Below are 24,674 nucleotides of genomic sequence, written 5' to 3'. Positions count from 1 at the left end.
CGCTGCCGGGACGGCGAGGGGGCCCGGGGAAGCGGCCGGAGGCAGAGGCGCGCGGGCGCTACGCAGCCCTCTCCCGACGGGGCGCCTGGCGACTGCGGAGCGGACGCAGCTGAGCGAGAGCGACTCTTTCGCAGCAGCTTTTTGTTTCATCTCAGCCGTTGCCCTCTCCACCCTGGCTTTTCTCTTGAAGTTTTCCAAGCGTCTGTAGCCTGCGTGGAAATACAGTTTAATACTTTTACCTCTGCTTTCCTGCAGTGAAAGCTCCAGTGCTCAGTGCGTTCCTTCAGCAGGTTTAATACCAGAAATGCTGCGGGGAGGGAGGTGTTTCTCTGCGATATATCTAGATATATTTATATCTTCAGTATATCTAGCAAACAGAGTCCTGGTGTGCGTGATTTTGGGGCAGCATCAAAACTGTGGTGGAGAAACCAATAAATACTAGTGAACATAGGTGCTTGTGGAGACCAGCGGGTCCGTTTTGCAGCGGACCGGGCAGTGTATCTGGAGCCATGCGGAGAGGTTCCTCTTGTAATTAACCTTGAGAAACTAGAAGAGAGAAGTTTTGTTCTGACTCAAAGCAATTAAAAAATAGCGGGGAGGGGGAAGCCATTAACAAATAGCAGGGGAAAAACATAAAGTAAGGAAAAATGGTTTGGGGCAAACTAAATACTTCATTCGGCCTGACCAGCAGTGTTTTCATTCTATCAGAGGCGCTAGGGTTGAAGGACGTTCCTAAGTGCACTTAACTGAAAAACAAAGCGGCTGATTAAAAATGCCCGGAAGAAATCTAGATTTTTCTGATTCTTTCCTTTCATTTCGCCATTTAGTTTTTTGGCACAGGCACTCTGAAATCTGCAGAAGGTTTTATTGTCATCAGATCTATATTCTGCATTGGCGAAAGCTTCTCCCAGTGGTTTTGGGGGGTTTCTTCCCCTCTCCCCCCTTTTCCTCTCCCTCGCTATGGGCACGTGGCAAGTTACAGCCTGCTTCCCATCTTCCTCGCCCCCCCTGCTCCGCTGCTGCTGGAAGAGGGGTGCCCCCCCGTGCTGGAGGGCGCCAGGATTTGATCCCCGGGGCTGCACCGGGGCCGGCAGCCGAGCGAGGAGCCCGAAACGCCTCGGCAGCGCCGGTCCCGGCTCCGCGGGCGGTCGCGGCTGGTGGCCTTTCTATGGAAGGAAACCGGGGAGGATACGGCGGCCGTCTGGCAAGAAATACTGTTGCCCGCCGCCTAGGCAGACGGCTTGCTCCGTTTCTCCTGAAAACGAGAGCCGCCGGCAAGCTGCTTTAGCCCGCGTCCGCCGGCAAAACCTTCCCCTGCTCGGCAGGACGCGCCCCGCAGAGCGCCGCGCTCGGCCCCGCGCCCGCTGCGAGGCGTTGCGCCCCCTGGCCTGCCTCTGGCTCCGGGCAAAGCGGCCGCCGCTCGGGGAAGAGGGGCGACCGGCGAGAGCGGGGCCGGCGCGCCGCGACCAGCGCCCCTCGGGGCCCCGTCGGGCGGCGGCGCCAAGCGAGCGGTTTTATTGACGGCGATTTAATAATCGAGGTCTTGATGCCGTTTGGGGGATCTGGAGGCGCAAATGTTTGCCTATCTAAAGCAAATATTTGTTTTTCCACGACTAAATTTAGGAAGGCTGTGCTGACTGCCGGCCAGACCCCGAAGCCCTGAGCTTTCCCGGAGACGAAGGCTGTGCTCGGTTGAGTCCGTCGCGTTTCAACGCTCGGCACCCTGAACCGCTCAGCTGAGGGGAAGGCTTTAACTTTTAGAGAGAAATTCCTTTGCAATCAACTTATTTTGTGTCTGAAATATCCAGCCTCCCGAGCTGTACGTGGTTGTGTAGTTACCAGCTGATACAGAACTATTAGAAACGCAGCAGATTTGGCTGCTGAGCTGGGGGTGAGGGCTGAGTAAAGTCCCCACTCTGGGAAGGCATCTGCTGGGGGCAGCGTTTTGAGCAATTCGAGAGCGATCGTATTGTAGAGCGACACTATACTGATAACAGGTTTCTGTGGGGTTACTGCCAGAGCTGGTGGATTGATTCCAGCCTGAAAAAAAAGGACGCTGGTGCTGGGTTCGGATTAGCGGCGCAACCGCTGCCGACCGTGACATACGTAGTGTGCCTAGCTGGGCATGTGCAACCCTGCTGGCTGGTCTGGGTAGAAGGTTTAATGCTATGGTTTGCTCGTAAAACAGGGCTGTCTTGGCATGCCGGTACTTGCATCCGCTCCCAGGACGTAGCCCTGGACCCGCGGTGAGTCTCAGAGATGGGCAGCCTTGGCCTGCTGGTTTAGCGCCTTCTGCCATTTGGCTCCCAGCTGCAAGACACAATGTCCAAGGCGTTACAATCACTTTGCTCGCTATTCCCGCCTGCAAAACCCCTTGGTACCCGGCCAGGTTGTCTAATGCTCCCATTTCCTTGCGTTGCTCCTTCTGCAAGGCAGCAGCTCCCGGTAAACATCTGCCCAGCTGCTTCCCACCAAGTTCGGATCCCTCCACACTTCTCGTTGGTGCGCAGTGCCGACGCTCGGCGCTGGCCTGGCAGGCGGTGCTTCGGCAGTGCTCACGGGGGTGGTCCGGCCGGGGGCTGGTGGCTGTGGCTGCTCCAGCTGACGGCACCTTGCATCCGCTCGCTGTTGACCAGGAATGCCTTGCAGCAGGGACGCCCAACTTCGGGGTTGGTGACGCATCTTATTTTCATGAGAGGCTTCTGTTTTGAGGAAGGGATCCTTCCTGGCCATGATGGGCCTTGTTGTGTCTTGCTGGGCTCTAGTGCTGGCTTTGCCAGTCCCAAAGCTGGAAGGGCAGCCGTTGGCATCCTCCAGATGCTGGCCGTGCTGCGGCTCCATGCCTCGTTGCCTGGTGGGAGCTGACTGCACCCCACTTGGGTACTGGGCACATTGGAGTCACGCAACATCAGTGATGGGCTTGGTCCCGGCCCAGACGGAGTTTTGTGGGAGACATAAACCACGTCCAGGCTTGTGGGTGAAGCTGCGACCTGGCTTCCTCCCCAGAGAGGCAGCCAGCTTGCAGCGCCGCGCCGGGCACCCTCCTGTCCCGGGACCGGGAGCCGAATGCTCAGGATGTCCGCAGAGGAGCAGCGGGGAGAAAAGGCACTCTGTCCCTATGGGGCCTCCCGTATTTGCCTCAATCATGACAACATGATTTATTTTGTCTATAAATATCCCTCTGGCACAGGAAATAATGCGCTGGATGACATTTTCCAGATGGTCTCATGTTCGTTGGCAAGCCGATCCCCCAGCATTATCAGAAAAGGAAAGAAAATGCAATCTGTAAAGCCACACATCATGTTGCAGGAACATTTAAAATCATTTCGTGCCGCTCGCTGTTCTCACAACAGAGCAGCGAGAGGGTTTTGGTCCCCTTGCTAGAGACGTCCCAGGCCCCCGGTGGAAATCAGGCACTCCTGGAAATGCGCCTGCTGCAGGGCAGCCGCCGCGCCAGTGTGCCTGCCCGTTGCCAGCCGAGTCCATGCTGCTGGGGACTTCGGGAAGGGATTGCTGGAGGCCTTTTACATGCAGCCATCCCCATACCTGCAACCCACTGGCACGCCACTGTTCTTGAATGTGGATATTATTATTATTATTATTATCATTATTTTTAGACCCGACGAAAGACTAAGAGCAATTCAAGGACGGCATCTAAAAGTTAGTGTCATGGTCGGAAACACCGTGCAGCTTTCCAAAGCCCCTCGAGAAGAGCACCCCGGGTGGCCCAGCGCCAGCAGACCGCGCGGCGGTGAGCTGAGCGCTGCCCTAAGCGACCTACCCGGCTGCCAGCAAACACGCAGCGCGCCCGTGCTGCAAAGCACCGGTGCGGCGGGTATCGCAAAGCCCGGCGCTGCCTCCGCAGCCGTGCGAGCCTCCGTGGAGGTTGCTAAAATATTTCGTATGAGCCTGAGCGTGTGCTTGCGCTGCGGTGATTCATCCATGGGATACGCCGGTGCTGATGTCTCGCAAGAGACTCCGTCAGGGCACTGGGACTTCTGTCCCCGAGGTTAGGGGTTATGTCGGAGCTGAGATCGGAGCCGCGGCTCCTGGTGACCTCGGCGCTCGCTGCATCAGGCTCCCTTGCAGAAAACGTGGGGAGGGGGCACGAGGCGCTACTCCCGTTGGGAAGGAGAATCGCAGCTTGTCTAGGGCTGCCGTGGGCTTTACCTGCTAACGGCACGCGTAAGCCCACCCTCTCTGACCGCCCATCCCCAGGCAGCTAACGCTACCGTGCAGAGCTCTGCTGTTTTTAGCTCCATTTTATTTCTGCATTGGCTTATTTTAGTTAGCCAACTGCGGATTGCTTGTTGTTTTAGCTCGCAGGCCAGGGAAAGCAAGCACTCGCAATGGTTACGGAGGCTCTCCCTCCCGATCGCCGCCTCTTTTCGAGCGACCGCGGTGCAGCGGATGAGCCCGCGGCGGCGGCAGTGTTCCTGTAAGGAGGCAGGAGCCGCGGCCGGCTCACCAGGTGTGAGAGGTTCGGGCCGGGGGGGCTCTTCGCCTGGGGAACCCGCTCTGCCAAGGCCGGAGCTGCCTTTCCTCGCAGCTCCGCTGCGCTGCCGCACCAGCAGCCCCACGGTCGCGGCTCGCGCGGGAATCAATAGCCAGTGCCCCCAGGCTGAGCCCGTCTCTCTGCTCTCCCCGCTGTTGTAGCGAGGGCTGAAGCGAGCTCTGCCTGCTGCTGCTGCCGGCGCAAGCGCGAGTTACGTTGCAGCCCCCCGCGCCACGGGTGTCGGAGCGGCGTGCGCCGCACGCGTAGGAGACGTGTGCGCTGTGGGAGTGGTATGTGCTGTGGTTGTGGGAGCGGTGGTGCCACGGGTGTAGGAGCAGTGTGCCATGGGTGTAGGAGTGGTGCACACTGAGAGTGTAGGAGTGGTGTGCCATGGGTGTAGGAGTGGTGTGCACTGTGGGTGTAGGAGCGGTGTGCCATGGGTGTAGGAGTGGTGCACACTGAGAGTGTAGGAGCGGTGTGCCATGGGTGTAGGAGTGGTGTGCACTGTGGGTGTAGGAGCGGTGTGCCATGGGTGTAGGAGTGGTGCACACTGAGAGTGTAGGAGCGGTGTGCCATGGGTGTAGGAGTGGTGTGCACTGTGGGTGTAGGAGCGGTGTGCCATGGGTGTAGGAGCGGTGCACACTGAGAGTGTAGGAGTGGTGCAGTGGTGCACACTGAGAGTGTAGGAGCGGTGTGCCATGGGTGTAGGAGAGAGGTGTGCACTGCAGGTATAGGAGTAGTGTGCCATGGGTGTAGGAGAGAGGTGTGCACTGCGGGTGTAGGAAAGGTGTGCCGTGGGTGTAGAAGAGAGGTGTGCCATGGGTGTAGGAGAGGTGCGCACTGCGGGTGTAGGAGAGGTGTGCCATGGGTGTAGGAGAGAGGTGTGCACTGTGGGTGTAGGAGAGGTGTGCCATGGGTGTAGGAGTGCTGTGCGCCAGGGTGCAGCCCGGTGCTATTTACCGACGGCTGTAGGAAAACGCTCGCCCTGTTTTTCCCACCAGTGCCTCCTTCCTTATCAGTCCCTGAAGGGCTAACGCAAACAATTAGAAGAAAAGGCAAATATTACACCTGTGCTGTCAAGTCTCTTTTTCAAATTTCACGCGAACGCCGCTAAACCCAGCACGGCGCGCGGCACCGGCGCGGCGGCTGCTGAGAGACTGTAGCAGCACAGCTCTTCTTGCAGAAAACTCACCGAAAACCTCAGCTCTCCGCAGCGCGCCGGAGCCTGGGAAACCGCAGTCGACAGGCCCTCAGCGCCGCGGCCCGGCGGCGGCTCTGCCCCAGGCACCGCCAGGCAGCGAGGCCCTACCGCCGCTTTCCAAGCGGCTGAAGTCCTTCCCTTCCAAACTCGTGCCTCTGCTCCAACTCAACAAGAAACTTGTTGCTGGAAATGTCTTACTCCCTAAAGCCCTAGCGCACGCACACGCGTACTAGCCCATCTGCTTCCTGGAAAGGTGCACTAGAACCTTAAAAGAGCAGCAGCGGGTCAACTCAGAAACAGCCTGTTGTTTGGAGATGGACCATCTGCTTCCAATTAAATGTAGCTGCTTTTATTTTATATATATATGTGTGTGTATATATATAAAAATACACACACACACATATATAATTTTAAGTGCATTTTCCTTCCAAACAGCCTTGGAGTAAAGAGTAATTCACATTTTAAGCGTAATATTTAACTCAAAAGAATATCCCTGGAGCCCACATTTAGCAAAAGAATGACAAAGGACTTTCTTATACCATCCCCTGAATTTACAGTGAGCCTAGGAGCGCAGCTGCCGGTTGTTTTTAGGACTGTCCTCGCCAAGCTCAGCATATGCCCGTCCCCTGGCAGTTTAAACCATGAAAAATGGAGCATTTCTTGCATGCTGCGCTGGAGGTTGGCAACGCTGTGGCTGTTTCCTTTACATTAGGAAAACTCTGTGTTTGCTTCCGTGCCATAACGCAGGGTGAGCGATAGACATCGGCAAACACAGGGAGATGTAGGGATGGGGAAGAGCCAAAGCTTGTAATTTTATGGAGGTGTCTAAATTAGAGTGACCGGATTTATAGGAGCTGGCAACTCTTACCAGCTCCAGCACCGCTTTAAGCATTACGCAGCTTTACAGCTTTGGTCCCGCATTACGTGCTGCAGAATTTGTCCTAGAAAATCATTGCTACAGTCAGAGCTAGTGGCCACTTGGGAATTGGTGCCAATTTTTGTTTGGTACGATGTTTCTTTCCAACTGGGCTGATGACAGCATGGAGTTATTTTTAATAAATATCAAAGTTCAAAAAGAGGTAATGGAGGGAAACAAACTTTGGTTGCAAAAAAAACCCCCAAAACAATCCAGACGGGACTCTTCTAACTAAAAATGTCCCCTCCAAGTAAAACCAGCTATTCCTTTTGAAATATTGTTTCAAAATGATTTTTGAATCATTTAAGTATAGGGTATAAATTAAAATTATTTGACCCAATCTGATTGAAACTTTTTATGTAGTTCCATCCAATTTGGAGGGATTATTAATTCAAGCCTTTTTTTCCTTTGTCCTTGGAGCAGGGAAAAACTTTGGTAATCTCAGACTCCTGCAGGGAGAGAAAACGTCCATGATTTCCAAGCACTCAAATAATTGCAGCTCCCTTGCAGCAAGTTATACCTGCACTGAGGCGGCTCTTATTTCTTCGTGTCCTCAGCGAGCATCACCAGGTAGGAAGCTGAGGCAGAGCCCCATTTGCCCCGTTTTGGTGCAAGCGGGAAGATTTCTGGCCCTTAGGGCCAGCCGAAGGCTCTTTGCCTGCGGTAGCACACCTCCCTTGGGCTTTAAATTGTGCTAGCAGACATCCCGCTTTGCTTTTTCAAGGTAACATGCTGTTCCGACTTCCCCTTCTCACATTCTCATGTGTCATCCGCTTGCTGAACACGTTTCTCGTAGTCACGGCCGTCTCCATTGGCAAAATTCATCGGAGCATGTTCCTCTTTGGTGAATATTAATCAATAAATATGGTATCGTCCTAACAACACTGAGCTAATGCCGCTAAAAGGATTTATCTGTGTCTGCCAACTTAATTTCAAAAAGGCTTCAGTGACTTCACTTCAAGGGTTGCGCAAGTGTCTGCTAGCAAAACCATTCCCTTTTCCCCTCTTTTCCCCTCGCAGAAACTTGATCAAGAAAATCTGGCAGGGGGGGATGCGCTCCAGGCTCTATGTCGTTATGCCTGATTGGGAATACAATCCTCTTGACGCTACAGCACAAAAAAACGCCGGTATTTTAAGGGTCTTAATCTTGCAAGCTAGCTCCTATTAGGAGAAGCCTGGAGGAGCATTGGTGGCCAGATGCTGAAAGAGGTTTGTTCCAATTTTGTGAAGAAAGGGGAATTCGTCTGTTTGCTTCAAAACAATGCAAAAAGTGACACTGGGAGGAAGCCAAGGGCAGAAGTTGAAAAGCATGAGGAAGGAGAGCAGATGCCGGCATTTTTCCACCCCGGGGCCAGGTTGCCATTTGCGGCCCCCCGTCGCCCAGTGAGGGGCCGTGGGACGGGAAGGCCGGGCAGACGTCGCACCGAAGGTCCCCGGCGCGTACAGGAGGCGATCCTCAGGGAGCGGAAACCGTTACGCCGAGGCCAAAACCGCGTGTCTGGCTATTCCCGGCTGCCGTTGCCAGCTTGGCCCTTCCCGCTCCGGGAACCTTTAGGCTACAGCCTGTCTGTCAAGGTAAAGGTATGACGTACGTATAGTAACTGGGAGTGTAAGTGCTCAGGGATCCCATTGCTCAGCCGTCCCCTCTTGCTCTCGGGTCTTTGGCGAACGTGGCCTTCCCTTCCTTCGCTGGGGTCCAGGCAGCCCCGAGCCTTTGGCTTGTGCTTCCTCCAGGCAGGACCGACCTTCCTCCTCCTCCTCCTCCTCCTGCTGCTGCCGCCCCCTCGTTGCCGACGTCGCCTGGCACCACCCGATCGGCGGCGGCCGGCAGCGCTGCACCCTTCTCCCGCCCGCCGCGGGTGAAAGCCGCCGCTGCTCCCGCACGCCAGCAGACCGCAGCGGCTCTGATTTTTTTTTTTTTTTCTTTTCCCCCACGCGCTCTTTCCGGCATCAGGGAACGCGTGGCCCGTTTCGCGGTCTGCACCGCGGGCACGGACGAGGCCGCGCGCAGGTTCACAGCAGCGCTTCCTAATTCCTGCCGAACCCCGCTGCCGCGCATCGGGGCTGGTTAGATAATCATTTGCCAGGAGCAAGTCAGGTAAAGCTTCCTCCCGCTCCGGGACGCTGCTGAAACTTCCTCGCTTCGCAGCGTGCGAGCAGCTCAGCCTTAGGCTGCTTTAAAAGATAAACGGATTTGAAATAAATAAATGAATAATTCAGTGTCACCCCAGTCTCTCCAGGGCCTCCCTCACTCCCTCCTCGGCTTGTCACCCCTTTCGGCTGTTGGGGGGGGGGGTCTTTAGCCGCATGCAGTCCCTCTGAGCGGCTCCGCGCAGCCTGCCCGGCCTCGGCCCGCTGGCCCACCCGGGGCGCCGCCGGCGCGCGATGCTTCGCCTCGTGAGGAGCGCCAGGTAGAGCTCGAAGCCTGAACTTGCCCCGGGTGGGTGTAGAGTCGGGGGGGGTATGTGTAGGTCGGGGGTGGGGTGATGAGTAAAAGCAAAAAAAAAAAAAAAAAGCGCGGGGGGGCGCAAAAGGGGGGGGAGGAAAAATAAAAGAAAAAAAATAAGAAAGGAAAAAAAAAAAATTGCTGGCCGCAATTATTTTAAGTGCTCTCCGCGAGCCAGCCCGCCCGGGGGCGGCTTCCCCGCCGGGGAGGGGCCGCCCGTGATGCCCAGGCGGAGCGGCGCGGAGGGGAGGAACCGCTGCCGCCGCCGCCGCCGCCGGGCTGCTCCGCGGGCGCGGAGCGGCGGCCGCCGCCCGCCGAGGTGAGCGGGGCGCGGTGGGGGGAGGCGGCTGCGGCGGGGGTCCCCGGCGGCCGCGGGGCTGGCGCTGAGGCACCTTGCCGCGCTTGCCGTGGGCTGTCGCGGAGCCGGGCGTGACAGGCCCCACGCGCCCACGCGCGCAAGGAGCCGGCCGGCCGGCCCTCCGCGGTTCGCGGCTCTCTCTCGGGTGCCTTCTCGGCTTTTTCGTCGCGCAGCGCGGGTAGCGGTTTCCGAAAAGGGGGCTCGCGGAGGAGGCGCGGAGGCGGGAGGGGAGCTGCGCACGGCGTGCCGCGGGGCTCGGCGGAGCGGCCAAGGGCTGAACGCAGCTTGGGAAGGGCGGCTCGGACGCTGGGACCGCGAGCGCAGGTGAACGGCAGCAGCGCGGTGGGAGGAAGCAGAGGGAAGGGTCGGATGGGATGCAGAAACGTGGACCTCCTCTCCGCTCGCTGCGCTCGGGACCAGCGAGGGGCTGGCTCGGCTGAGAGAGCGGAAACATTGCAGAACTGGTGACAGCGGAGAGCGAAATCGGCTGTCGTGTTCCCGGGCAGATGTGCCATGGAAAAACATAAGACTTTGGGCAAGGATAAGGTTTGAAGTCTGAGGAGGAAGGATGGAGACTCACAACAGACCAGCAGGATTGCTTGCTGTGGCAGGGAGAGGAACACCCCAGCAGAAGAAGTATAAGGAAACATTTTGCAATGATTTAATACTTTTTAACTGTACTAATCTAGAATTATTAACACTGGCAAAAGAAGATGAGTTCAGGAGACCTGGCTAGGAACGAACTACCCCAATTAAATCAACGTCGTTTCCCAATATGAGAGATTGCTCAAAATAGTCTAGATATTTTCCAGACCTAACTGCCTCTCACTCAAGCTTCAGCTAGAGCTCCGATGGTTTTGTAATGTGCATATGGGTTGGCTGCGCTCAGTAAATACCAGGAGAAACGTTTGGGATGCTTCTCTCCTCTCTAGGAAAGGTTTTGCATTTGTGTGGGTGCAAGAGTGCTAAAGAAACCTCTGGGTTTCCTATGAAGCCTCTACAGGAAGTAGAAGCAGCATGACTAAGAAGTGGTAGGTAAGCACTAGTATTTTTTGCGCTGAAGCAGATAAAATGGTAGTCTTCTGTAGTGTATTTATGGGTGAAGTTAGTTTATGATCCTTCGCTAGCTTACCAATGAGCTATGACCAATGTTCTCCTTCTCCCAGGACTTCCACAGCCTCTGAAGTCATTCGCTGTGTCCATTAGACAGTGGCTTTAATAAAATTTTTCACCCTCAGGGATATCATCAGGCCAAGTCCAGTAGTCATGGACTGTGAAAGCCTTGATGTGCTATTTGGTGCTACCATTGAACTAAAGTGCCACTAAAAAAGTGCAGTCTCTGGGCTGCGTGTTCTTGCAGCTCTCTTTGTGCCAACACTCATGCTTGTCTCCGCAGTACTATAAAACAAGTTCTGGGAGCCAAACCAATAAGAAAATCAAATCTTTCAAAAGCACGAGCTTTTTGGAAGTCTCTGGGCCCTCTGGGCTGTTCGCTGCAGGGTCAGAGGAGTGTCAAGGCTGAGCCTGAGAAGGAAGAGAATGGGACTGCATACTTTAGCAACACCTAGGTATTGGTTCAGTTTTGATGTGTCATCAAATAATACTTTAATCTGGCAAGAAGCACTTAGAAGGAATTCTATTTCCGTCTTATTTTTGTTGCATTTAGTATAGAGACAAATCACTGCCTGCGTCTCACAGTTGCCACATAAAACCACACGGATGTGAATGTTGCACATGCAGAGGTGAGACCAGTTTAGTAGTTTATAGTGTTAAATAAGTCTTCCCATCAGCATTGTTATGGTTAGGATCAAGTTCTGGTACATGATGGCAGGAGAGATTGGGAACACTCCTGTTTCCTCTTCTGGCAGCTCCTTATTAGATGAGCCTCACTGTGCTATCTTTTGGCTCCCTCAGGGTTGCCCTTTCCATCTATGTTAAAACTTCGTAGAGCATCTTCTGGCATTGAAATCTTTCTGTGCTCTCATCTGAGGTCGCTTTTTTTTTTTAAGGCACTCTTGAGCAAAGGCTTTAAAAAAAACCCTGTTTTGTTGGGTCATTCAAATTCCGCAACAGATTCACAAATCTTATTTTGGATGATGCTTTCATTCAGAAACAAGTGCTATGTTAGCAACTGACTTCTTTGCATGTCTCTGCAGGCTTTTACAATTATCTTAAGCCAGGTAACTCTGCCCAGTAACTTATATGAGGTCTGGTAGAACTTCAGGTTATAGCATTAAGAACTACTCTTCTGGGAGCAAGGGGTTAAGTACAATCTCTCTACAATCTACACTAAACCCTCTTTTTTTTGATAAAACAGAAAATGCACATACTGTGTATATTTTTTTCCAACTCTTTCCAATATAGTTGCACAAAACATCACACCTGTATCTTGCACAGATGGGAATACCTCCCAGTCTTGAATATATTCATTCTTGCCGTGCTTCTGTCAGATAGGAAGGCACTTCTTCCATATTCACAGGAGGTTGTGTTAGAGACAGAGAAGCAAAAGCCCCAATCCCTGAAGAAAATTAGACTTCACAATGATTTCAAGTTGGAGGTGAGCTTTTATACTTCACTTTAAAGTGATCTGTTCCTTGTCCTATAAAAATCCTGTTACAGAGCAGCAAAATAAACAGAAATCCCTTGAATCTGTATGTGGTGATCTGCGGTTGGATGACCTTTCCTCTCCAGCGTATCTTTAGATTTTAAAAACAAAAAGAGAGAAAGACACTGTCATCCAAAGTGGTAGAAGGAAAACCTGCTATATTTGATAGACTTGAAGTGTTTAACATACTCTGAAGAGCACTATATGTCTTCTCTCATTAATGCTGCTTAGATGCCCACTTTCATGAGACAGACGTTACTGCACAAGGGGACAGGATTTTAGTGGCGTCTTTCTGCAAGATGCAAGATCTTCTCTGCAACCCTTGCCTAAGAACTTAGGTAGCAGTGATACAGGGTTCGCCCACTTTCTGACCAAACTTTGTTCTGGCTTACTACTATCTCGGTCTGCTAATATGTGCATGTCCTTTCAGAAAGCTGCTGCTTGTCAAGCCTCTAGTATTTTCATGAGCTGTGAGGGTTAAAATACTGTTTAGACTTAAATTTTATACGCTGTTTCCAGCCCTACTACTTATACAATGAGTGTGTATGGCTTTGTACAAACATGCAGTAATATGAAACTGAACTGAAAGCTGTTGGTGGCAAAGAGCTGTATCAGTTTGCTAGCAGGTCTACTGCTAGCATCTGTCCCTTTTGTCTATTTGTATTTTCCGGGAGCTTTCCCCAGCCAAGTTCCGTATCACCTTTTATTCAGACCATTGACAAGGCTTTGTATGGTCTCTTTTCTGAAAGCCAAAATCTACCAGATATAAAAACTACTCATCAGTTAAAGATGATGCAAATGCCAAGCTCTACAAAAAGCGTTAGGAAACTTTCCTGACAAAGGGCTGAATAAGACACTTGGATACTATTTTGGGGGAAGGAGAGATACAATTCTGATTACACATTGTCTCTGGGTTCATGATTGCGAACATCCCTCTCTATCCAGATCTCTCTGTAATTCCTCTTACTACCCTTTGTGTCACACAGTGATGCCACGTCTTTCCTCACCATGCCACACTCTACGTTGCTCAGTGCTCCCACCAATATGAAATCCTTCAGTACGCCATCCCCGAGGGATCTTTATTCAGCACAGTGAAACCCAGCACCTGATGTTGTATGGTGTTAGACCCAAAGAGTGGGTCAGGGAGCTGCAGGGGCCTGTGGTCTCCAGGGCCAGACAGAGGCCTGGACCAGCGATCCTGGCTCTGCCCATCTCACTTCCCGAAGCAATCGCCATGGCTGGGCTCAACAGGCTAAGAGGGGAAGGAGCAGAGCAGAGCAATGCTGAGACAGATGCACTGGGTTGGAGAAGTGAAGGGCATAAGGCCACTGACAGCAGCAAGAATGGAGGTTAAAAAGTGAGGGATGTGCTTCAAATCACCACATAACTTTCTGAAGGCAGGTTATAGCTTATTGGCATTTGATCTGTTGTTATACTTTGCAGCTCAAAGTGCTGTCCAGTTGTGCAATGTTTAGAATTGGGGACTTCTTAGTATGTTCTGTTGTTGCACGTGTCACATGCTAGTAAATCTAAACACTTGATTTACCTGTTTGTGAAGTAGGGATAGGAATCTCAGAAAGATACCAGGCTTTAGTACTCTACTCATATTTATGAAGCTTCCCTAAGACATACTCAAGATCACTTGAGATCCTTGCAAGGACACACAGGCTCTAACTGTTCAGTAGGCAGTCTAAAGACAAGCAACAACTTTTCAAAAAGGTAAGAAAAAAATTAATCTCCCTAGGGCCTTTTGGGTAACCCAGGCATGAGGTCTCCCTGAGCAACGAAGGCTTTGGGGGACAAAGAGAAATTATCCACCAGATGGCCCTTCCTCCCTGCATCCCGTGTCCCATGTCTCGCAACTTGGCGGCTGCACGGCAGAGGTGCTGCTTGCACCAGGAGAGGGGAAGATCCCTGCAGGGCTTTAGGGAAACCACAAGTCAGCAATGACTGATTTCACTTCAGCCCTGTATTCATCCGACCGAGCAGTCAGGCCAGTCACAATTTCAGTATTAGGAATCTCTGCTCTTCATCTAGTAACTAAATTCTCCATGTGAATGCTGTGCGCGAAATGGATAGCATTAAACTAAATTTCTTGAGGAAGTAGATTAGAATGTGGGGTATGGGAAAGTCTCTTCTGTAATGCATTCCCATTTTCTAGGCGAAATTGCAATTGTATTTTGAATGCAATATATTCAGGGAGGTTTCGTATGGTCCAGATATGCATTGGTTGGGTGGATGAGAGCTAAGTACAAATAGGACATTCTCCTGAAGTATGCAAAAGTAAACAGAATTAAACGCATTGATTATCTCTTGCTGTTTTGTATGCGCAGTACTAGTAGTTTGGGAAGTCTTAATCGCTGAGAAACTTTAACTTGGATTTAATTGATTTAAAAAGTAAAGGCATTTAAAATATGTTAACTACAGTACCCAATGTCTGCTTTTCAAAGGCCAGCATAATTTCCTCTTAGGCTGTGATCATGTGAATGACTTCTTATGTGTTTGCTTTCACAGAGTGTGTAGCATGGGGGCAGGAACTAACAAACACAGCTGCAAACATGAGGCTGTAGGCCCACTTTGCGCTGTAGGCTGCCTTATCCCAGTGTATTTCTAGAGGCCAGTCTTGACCACAACTCTCTGCAGCACAAAGTTCACAAAGTTATCTGTTCTTGGCAAATGTGCTAAATTTTAAACAGCAAAAGAATAAAAGCTGGAAGGACGGTGCAGAGCAGTGTTAGGTCCTTGGACTGAATGACATTGCTTTGACACTGCACACAGACCACATGTTTGTTTTTTTTCTTACTTTGTTTTTGATGAAAGCTTTGTAAGCCTTAGTTTTCCTTTGCATATGAAAGGAAAGAAATGTATTTCTGTAGCTGCTCTGAAGTATAGTGCCTGAGACCAGATTTACATAAACCTTCAGCAGCTCCTTTTTGTTATACTTAAGGATGCCTTAACAGGAAAGTACAGTGAATCACACCTGATGCTTATTCTAAATTCCCTTAGCTCCAGATTCAAGCTTGATATATTTAGGGGCACCAAATGTTAGTTAAAGGCCTACCATTACATTTCTTCTTTGATACTAGTTTGAGATTTTATTCCTTCATAGGCTTTATTCTTGTGGCTTCTCTTTCCAGCTCCTTTTGGAGGTAAAGATAGAGCTGTGTCCCCTGAAAACTTGTCAGGGCTTTCAAAGGAAAAGAAAAGCAACACCTAAAACCTATAAGTGGAAAGAAATGGAATTATGGATTTGGCCTCCTCCATTAAGTAGCAGCAAAAAAAAACAGGCTGGGAAGTCTCTGAATCTTTCATAATGTTCATCTGGGAAAACATTCTGGACTCAACAGAGCATTTAAACCCAACGCTTCACCTGACCTGTCTAGAAATGCATTAGACTTCTGTTATATCACCTTCAGTGAATTACAGCCCTGTGAGCTTTATGGAAGCACTTGGCTGGCATTCTCCATGCCTCAGCTAGCAAGCAGCGTATTGCTTCAGCCATCCTTAACTAAGCATTGTGGCTGAAAAAGGAGGAAGCACCCCGCAGCACAGGAAGTACACTCTGTAGAGGGCATGTTGTGACTGATGCTGTGATGCAGCATGCCATCCTGCAGAGAAAGTGTTGTACTAAAGGTATTTTAAAATAACAGACAAGTTGATTCTCTGGTGTCTGCACACTTTCATAATAATACCAGCCAGAAATGAGTTGATTTCAGGCAAAAGTGCACAGTCTCAACTTTTAAAAGTCCCCAAAACAGTAAACAAAGCCAGCAGATCTGTATCTAGCCCTACGGTAAGTGCAGTTTGGTTTCTGAGAGCGAGGACTTGGCTCTTGACTCTAGCTGCTGTGGAAACTGCTAGCTGCTAAGTTATCTTGCACTGCCCCAAGTAAAGTCTTAAAGCACCTCTTTCTGCCCAGGTCAGGAAACTCCCTTGCTCAGTACTTATTAAAATTGTCTTTGCTCTTTAGTCACAAAAGACCTCTGAACTCAAAGCAAAAGTGAATTTTAAGCAAATGCACATTTGCTTCCATTGGTTTGACAATCACAGCAGTGCTTATGGTAATTTCCTTTTGCTTGTTTTATCTATGGGAATTACTAGATGGGACAGCACTATCAGGCTTCTTCTTTTCTAAATACCTAAATCCTTCGGTTGTCCAAAGATTTATAGTATAGTTGAGCTGGATGCTCAACTAGCACAAAAACTTTGCTTTTACTTCAAAGGGTGAATTTTCTACCTTAGATTCCCTGAATTAATTTGTGTTTTGGTGGAAATTTCTTCTTAGTTTGGTTTAGCTGCAACACAAAATTTTGCTCTTGAGCGAAGGGGGTACAAATGGGATGGCAGTGCTGGAAGGTGTCCTTACTCTCCTGCTTGCCTGCTAGAGGGTCAGATATTGATCTGGCATGTGCTAAGGATATATTTAGAGTATTCTGACGACAGGGTGGAGCAAATTATTAAATGAGTTCTCTGTAAAATGAAGTCATCAATAAACTGACAAAAAGTCCTTTGCATTGCAAGTATGTAAATGACAAAGTATCACTCAGTCTTTCATTTTCTTTACTTGTTTAAAGAATTTCCATTGTACAGGGAGCATCTGGAAGCAGATGTTACCACCATGAGAAAAAAATACATGGGTTAAAAAGTCTCACAGGGGGTCAGTCAACTTGATCATCTAACTTGTTTTAAAATATGACTGGTTTTGTTTGCACTAGGTAGTGAAGGACTGTTCAACAGCTGATATTCTAAAATGCCTTATTAGCACATTTCTCCTGTATGGAAAGAAAAATAACAAAGCTAGGGACTTGCCTGTACTTGAACATTGCACTGTATGCTGTACTGGGCGTAAGTGGTAGGGTTCCAGGAGCAGTGTGCTGCAGAAGCACCCTGTGTAGGAGAAGGTCATGAACTGCCAGTTCCCACCTGCTCTGAAACGGATGAAAGCAACCCATTGCGCGCCAAAATTTCAGCCAGAGGAGCATATGGTGCCTCTGCTCAAACATATTTAAGAAAGAGCAGTAGCCACTAGGGAGATGGGAGACACAAAAAGGAGACATATGAGAGGAGACACAAAAGGACTATATGGGAGGACACACGTGAAGACATGAGAAAAGAGACATGAGCCAGGAGACACAAAAGGACATGAGGAGATAGGCAAGGACACAGAAAAGGAGACATGTTGAGGGGATACATGTGAAGAGACACATTTGGAGAAAAGGGGGGAAGCGGAGAAGGAACATAGAAGGGACGTTGTTAGGGACATAGTTGGAGACACACACTTGGCAGGAGTTGCTCAGCACCAGAAGGTATAACTCTGAGGGACTGTGGCCACGGGCCACCTATGCCAGGGTGGGGACATCCCCGAAGGACTATGACTCATGCTGGAGCAGGGGCACCCCTGAGGGACTGCAGGCTGTGGGTTACCCGTGCTGGAGCAGGGACACCCGTGGGGGATTGCAGCCCCTGGAGAGGCCACAGTGGAGCAGGTAGAGCCCTGAAGAGCCTGCAGCCTGTGGAGGAGCCTGTGCTGGAGCAAAGGAGCAGTAAGAAACAAGGAGCAGTGGAAGAAATGAGAAGTAAGTGCCTGCAGAAAGAAACCATTACTCACTGACCTCCACCTCCTGTGCCAGCAGTCACCTCTCCAAAGGAAATGGGAGGGACTGTGTGTAACACCGTGACAAACACAAAGGGAGCTGAGACTAGGAAGGGGGAGGAGAAGTGCTGGACTGAAGTTAAGCTTGGGGAAGGGGAAGGACTGGTGTTTTCCTAAGAGTTTGTTTAATAGTTTGTCTTTTTTTTTTTCTCAATACTTAAATCAATAATTAAAAATTAACGGTAACTGGCAATAAAATAGGTGGAATTCCCCAAGTCAAGACTGTTCTGTCCTTACAGCACAGTCATTATGCTTTGACAAACATTTGGTTTTAGCCAGTACACAGCCAAACAGTACAAACCCCATGTGGATATAATCTTCTGGGTAGAATTTCCCTTCTCCATATGTGAGGGCAGTAACTGGCATACTCTGTGCCTGCACTGTGGCATTTTGCAAAGTACAGCTTTCTGGAGAAGGGCCAGAGCTGGCCAGTTGCAGGTATGATCAGCTTTGAACAGCAAGGTTGTGTGGGCAAAAGCTCTAGCACAGAAGCACTCACAGATGCTAGTGAAGTGCTGTTTCTGCAGGATGGAGCTGTGTAGCTGCCTCTTCCCCCAATCCCAAGCTCCTTCCTGGTGCAAACTATAACTATCCCAAATGCCCCAGGCATGACGTGGTGAAAAATCTCCCTCCCTCTCTCACTTGCTCCTCTTCTTTACAAGCATAAGTAAAGTCATAGAAAAGAGAGAGAATAGGACAGGAGATGGCAGGGTCTTGCCATTTCTTTCAACAACATGGAAAGGAAGCAAGCTGTCCTTTGACGATCTCAAGGAAAGTGAAGGGTACAGAGCAGAAGGGGAGCTCATTGCAGTATGACTGGTCCCAAGTGCTCCGTGGATGCAGGATCCTCCCTGGCGCTACCAGGTGGATGGTGTGTCATTTCCTACAGGTAGAGTTCAGAAGATGTGTTGAAAGGTCACAGGATTAAAGGCATGGCTTTTGTTCAAATGGAGGAAGAATTGACAAATGAACCTCAAAAGACTTCTTTTCTTCCCACTGAAATATGATTAATCTAAAATGGAAAATTCTGTTCTGTTATTAAGCTGACCTGTAGCTCTCTGTAGCAGGCATAATGTAGCTCTCTATTACATTCTGTACATTTTTAGTTTGTCTCATAAAACTCTCCTAGTTTTACTGTTGGATCATATTGATTTTATTTCTTTTAAATTCTGCAAAATTTTACCACAAGGGAAATAGGGGTTAAGGCAAGGAAGACATTAAAATGTTTTGCATCTCTCAGATAATTTCATATCAATTCTTTTTTTCTTTAGAGAGTATATTCTTTGTGAAACTTTACTGATTTTCATTATTAAAAGCCTAGCACCACTTAGACTATCCAAGCTCTGAGGAAGGCATTAGCGCATCAGTCACAGCTCCCTTCAATTAGACTGTGCAATGCAGGAGCTTGGTACACCTTATTTCAGGCTGTTACAGAGCAGTTGGACTTTCTGGAAGCTAAATTCAGCTCTGCTCTTCCATCTGCTGCAACATATCTCTTTATGGTAAATCTACACTTTAGACTTCAGGGAACTAAACTTGGTGGCTGGCCAGAACATTCAGAGTAGGCTTGTAAAGGCAGAAATAGCACTGTGAATCCCAGCTTGACTGCCTGATAGGAGGGTATATAGGCATCCGCCTACACTTGAGCACTGGAGAAGGCTGGTTCTGTGGGTGGAATGGGTGGGCAAGCGGGAGTATGTCTCTCTTAAGGACCAAAGCACTGCTGTGCTGAAGGATTAACAATCATAATGTTTGATTCTCTTTCACAAAGTGTGGTTTTAAATGGTGAAAGAAGGAAAAATAGACTTTCTCAGGGAAGGAAAGTGTTAAGTATTTTAAGCATAGGAGTCTAAGTATAAAATTTAGAGCGCTGGCAGGAACCAAGGTGCAGTGTGAAGTAACATAGTAAACACTGTCACATTGTGGAGCTTTGTAGCAAAACATGGGACACAGAATAGTTACCAAGGAATAAATGGAAGGGAAAGAAATGCCATCCTGTGATTGTAGGAGCTAAGGCCTCTTGACAGGAAGAGAGGGCAGCACTGGTGTTTTAGTTGAGCATTCAGTTCTCGGGAAGGGTGGGTGGGTCTCCCACTGGGGACACAAATGTCTCGAAAGAAGCTGTTCCATGCGTTGTCGTGTGCCAAAGGTCTAAGGCCGTTAGTGTGACAGCAAACTGGAGGACAAAGAAGAATCCTAATTCATTGTCTCTAGGATTATTCTTGTATATGTGTCTGATTTGAAAATAATGGCCTGATGAAGGTAAAATGGAACAAATGCTATATTTGCTAACAAATGGTAAGCACTGTAAACATTCATTCAGGGAACTGAGAGTCACTCTTGTTTGTGATAAACAGGAGAGGCTTGTCCCTTTTTTATGTTTGAAGGAGAGCAATCTGAATGTGGGCTGTGGTTTCTGATGAGGGCCTGCAGGCCCTGTGACAAGATGGAGAAGCCAGGAGACTGCTTTAAAAATGACCGAAGGGGATGATTGAAGCATAACTGAGATTAGGGGAAGTGAGGAGAGTTCAGCATGTGGTTCTGCCGGAGTCCTGACCTGTGGCTAGTGGTGTGTTGCCTTGCCTGTCAATGTCTTTTTTTTCTTTCCTCCTCTTCAGATTACAACACCTGTCTTGGGAAAGCGGGGTCCAATGGGAGCAAGGATGCTCAGGATGTCCAGCTGTCTGCTAAAACTGACCAGAGTGATGCTGAACCACAGGCTTGGGGCCCTGTTTATCATCGCCTTTAAGTTCTTGTCCTTTGCCTCCATCCTGTTGTATTGGAGAATCACAGAGGACCCGAAGGGCAGAGGCCAGGTCTACAGCTTGCCTGTTGAGATCCACTGTGCTCACTCTGTGCCGTCTCCTCCCCGTGCTGCTGCTGGTGGGCCCCCTCCTCCCCCAGGAGACGTGTTTTTTGTGGAGACCTCAGAGCGAACCAACCCAAATTACCTGTTCATGTGCTCTGTGGAATCAGCAGCCCGGACACACCCTGGGACGAGGGTTGTGGTGCTCATGAAAGGCTTGGCAAACAGAAATGCCTCACTACCCAACCACTGGGGCTTCTCGTTACTGAGCTGCTTCCCCAATGTGGAAATTCGGCCCCTGGACTTGCAGGAGCTTTTCTCTGGGACACCCCTTGCAGAATGGTATTTGGAGGCTCAGCAGCGCTGGGAGCCTTATTTCTTACCCATCCTGTCTGATGCCTGCAGAATTGCCATCATGTGGAAATTTGGTGGCATCTACCTGGACACAGACTTCATTGTGCTTAAGAACTTAAAGAACCTCACCAATGTGCTTGGTACCCAGTCCAAGTATGTGCTAAATGGAGCCTTCTTGTCCTTTAAGCCCAAGCACAAGTTCATGGAGCTTTGCATGCAGGACTTTGTGGAGAACTACAACAGCTGGATCTGGGGTCATCAGGGTCCACAGCTCCTAACCCGTGTCTTCAAGAAGTGGTGCTCCATCAGGAGTCTTAGGAGCAGCAGGAGCTGCAAAGGGGTGAGTGCTCTGCCCCGGGAGGCTTTTTATCCCATCCGATGGCAGGACTGGAAGAAGTACTTCGAAGTGGTCAGCTCCTCAGAGCTTCATCACCTCTTCAAGAACACCTATGCAGTGCATGTATGGAACAAGAAGAGCCAAGGGACAAGGCTAGAGATCACATCCAAGGCTTTGCTGGCTCAGCTACATTCTCATTTCTGCCCTGCCACATACGATATCATGAAGAAGGATGCTGGACAGCCGTGACTCAAGGATCAGCTAAGGGCCATCATCTTGGAGCCCCAAACCTCCAGCTGTTCCAGCACAAATGAACCTTCTTGTGAAGAGAGGCAATGGGAATTGAGAATAAAAGCCATTTGCATGGGGCAAAGGTGGAGCCCATAGTTTCAACCAACATATGTGCCGCTCTTTGTCTTGACTTTAACTGCGTGGTGGCAACATTTTGTTTCTGCGCAGGACCTTTCTGCTGCTCTGCTTGCTCAGATAAAAAGGTTTCAAGAGGGTAGTGAGGCCTGTGCCACTTGTGGCAGTCTCCATCAGCCCCTTTCTGTAGCTGTTAAACCTGGAAGGAGCCTTTGCAGAAATGCTCATCTCAGCCTTCGTCACTGTTAGCTTTCAGGACTTCTCAAGTGCAGTCCTCAAAGCAGTAAAGCGGTGGGAGAGAAGAGAACAGGTGCTAAAGAGGGAGTTAAAGGTGTGCTGGAGAAGATGGTCTGAGAAAAATGAGTGAGAAGATGGAGAAGAATGAAAGGGGAAGTGGCTTCAGTTCCCTTCCCTGAAGACTGTTTCGTGGAGGGGAATTCCTCATGCCCTGTTTGAGCAGGGTGCAGGATGCCAGAGCCTCTGCTTAGTGTTGTAGCTGTAAAGACCTGCTTGGGAATTTGAAATGTATCAGAACTTGAGGATTGGCCAGCTCATCAGTTTGCAGGAGCTTATGGACAGCAGTGTTTTATTTGGTAGTGGTAGTGAATTAACAATCTGCAGTGGGCAGGAGAGCTCGTCCAAATCGCACCTCAAATTGCACCCAACACAGAGTTGAACTCTGTTTTACACTGACTTTGTCTGTATAACCAAATGCCCATAACTATGTCTAAGCTGCACCAGAACTTTCAGCACTTGGACTGATCCCAGAGGGATGAGATGAGAATACTTCCAAGTATCTGCAAGGATACCAAAAGCTTGGTAGAGAACCTGTACTATCTAAATTCAAGTTCAGGAGCTGAGTTGTTTATGGAGGACCTTTTCAAGTAGCCTGGAACACTCCTGCAATTCACTGTCCAGGAGTACAAATCTCTCCTGGAAGTTCTTGAGAAATGCAGTGGAAAGCTTTATTCTTTTTCCTCAACTATATTCCTGAACTATGATGGAGAAAGTTAACTCATCTCTCTTAGGGTCCTCTTGTGCCTTTGGGGGTTCCCTCTGCAAAGGCGAGTTTGTTGGACAAACCGTGGGAGAAACTCTCTCCCTTCCTTTGGTGCCCAAAGGGATGTATTGATGCTCTTACAGTTCTTTGTTTGAAAATGATGAAGAAAGAGCAGTGAGAAGTGAGAGTAAGGCCAACATTGTACCCCTCCTTGATCTAAGGGGGATCACTGGGGAACATGAGCTTGGCACTGTGATGGGGTTGACATGGATGAGCAGAGCATAAGCCATCCCCTCTCCTACACTACTCAGAAATGATAATCTCACTGTAAAATCTTTTCTGCCTTTACTGTATGAGTCTTTGCACTCCTAGGAACAGCAGTTGGATGGTCCAATTGCCTCTTTGATGACCAGGCATTGGTCAGATCTCCAGTGTCATCTGATTCTGAAGCGAGAGCTCTTTCAGTGGTGCTTCCTGCAAGTCCTCCAAGTGTAACAGATTATTTCTAGGACTGCAGTTCTCTCAGGCTTGTTTCCCTCTCTGTTCTGCTTCCCATCAAATATAAGCAATGGGAGTTTTGCTCAGCTTAGTCAAGCCAACGTGCAAAAAAGTAGACAACAGTGCATGCAAAGACAGAATTTCTCTATGTATCTCAGGTTTATTTGCCTCTTCTTAGATGACAAAAATGAGAAAGCCAGATCATCTGTCCCTTTTAGAAAACAGTTCCCTTTCTCCCAGGGGACAGGGCTGTGGGTGCTTAGGAGAGCTTGCACCTTTTGGATTTTTTTTGTAAATTAAGCTATCTGGTGTTGGCTGAAGGCCAATGCTGCTTTGATTGAAAGTTATCCACCTGTAAGTTGTGCAGGGCATGCACTCGGGGCACAAGCAGCTACCCTGGAATGGGGAAGGTGCTGGAAACCACTCTTCCTCCTGCCCCCACTCACCTGCACCACATACATGCACATATGTAGTGCTTCCTCTTAGTTCTGCCTCGCTTTATGCGTCATCCTGGAGATATATGGGATCTTGAACATCTGCAGCTCTCCCAAAACTGAGTGTCTTTAAGAACCAAGACTTTGTGGGGAAACTGCAAATCTTCCTGACCATCTAAGTGTGCTTCACCACATCAAGTGGTAAAAATGGATCCTATTTTCACTGTCTGTTTTGCTGCTGGTACTCTGCTTTTTTGACTGCTTTCTTTAGAAGCAGCTGCAAAACTGTCAGCCATGATCCAGTGTGTAGTCAATAGGAGATGGTATACCTTACTGCTGGTTCCTTCTGTTTTGGGACTTACGCTGGCTAAACAACAGAAATTTTGGCAAGCCAGGAACCCCTACCAAGGACAGTAAAGTAAAGGTTGCTGATTGTAAAGGCATAATAACAGGAAACTTTACTTTGGCAATACCATAAACTGATTACAGAAGTGTTTGGCAATGAATATCTGGCTTGATATACACTACTTATTCTAAGAAAGTGCCTTTTTGCATATGTGTAGTGGTTTCTTTTTGTTTTCGTTTATTTGTTTTTCCTGAAGAGTTAATGCTCAGAGGTTTGACAAGGAGAGGATTGAACCAAAGCAGCCTGTGGCCTTTTTCCCTTTGCCTTGTGAGAGAAAAATAAACGCTGTTTTTACTATTTCTTCTTTCTACCAAGATGTTCCATTTTGTTCTGCGAGGCGTTGGTGGCAGCTTTTAACAATCTGTTAGTTATTATGCAGAAAAGTGTTGTTGAGTTGTGTCCTCAAATGACTTAGTAAAATTAGGAGTGTGGAAAGAACTTGGGGTGAGTTTGACATAAGCACATGTGGAAGAAAGGCTCTGGGGACCCTGGCTACCATGCTATCTTTGGGACTTGGAGGATGATGTAGGGGAAAGCAGAGTTCTGGTTTCTAGTCCAACCAGGTATCACCTCATCCGTCACAAGCAGTAGTCTATCTGAAGTAAGCCATTTTGACCTTGCTTAGAAGATTTGGATGTTGTGGAATAAATAGGCAGCTCCTGGAGCTTCCCTGAGTAGTGAAGTGCCTGTGCTCTTGTAGACCTAAGAGTGGAAAACTTTTGCTGCTACTATCTTTTCTTCTGCCTGCCTTTTTTAGCCTTATCTAAAAGCCCTGAAGTCCAGAGAAGTATTCTGAGAG

General features: G+C 49.2%; 1 protein-coding gene across 3 annotated transcripts; it reads left to right on the top strand.

Moving 5' to 3' along the window:
- Positions 1-4,418: 4,418 nt before the first annotated feature.
- Positions 4,419-24,175, top strand: A4GALT (alpha 1,4-galactosyltransferase (P1PK blood group)). Of its 3 annotated transcripts, none has more exons than XM_062592167.1 (2): positions 4,419-4,471; positions 20,293-24,175. In XM_062592167.1, the coding sequence occupies exon 2, from the start codon at positions 20,326-20,328 to the stop codon at positions 21,418-21,420; it is 1,095 nt and encodes a 364-aa protein (XP_062448151.1). In that variant the 5' UTR covers positions 4,419-4,471; positions 20,293-20,325; the 3' UTR covers positions 21,421-24,175. The 3 variants fall into 3 exon arrangements, with proteins under 3 accessions (XP_062448151.1, XP_062448141.1, XP_062448131.1); XM_062592157.1 differs by lacking the exon at positions 4,419-4,471 and adding an exon at positions 8,091-8,187; XM_062592147.1 differs by lacking the exon at positions 4,419-4,471 and adding an exon at positions 9,303-9,377.
- Positions 24,176-24,674: the final 499 nt, after the last annotated feature.

Source organism: Rhea pennata, chromosome 1 (genome assembly GCF_028389875.1).
Source record: "Rhea pennata isolate bPtePen1 chromosome 1, bPtePen1.pri, whole genome shotgun sequence".
Classification (NCBI taxonomy): domain Eukaryota; kingdom Metazoa; phylum Chordata; class Aves; order Rheiformes; family Rheidae; genus Rhea; species Rhea pennata.
The sequence above is the reverse complement of the archived record's forward strand: the minus strand, read 5'-3'. Positions and strand labels throughout refer to the sequence as shown.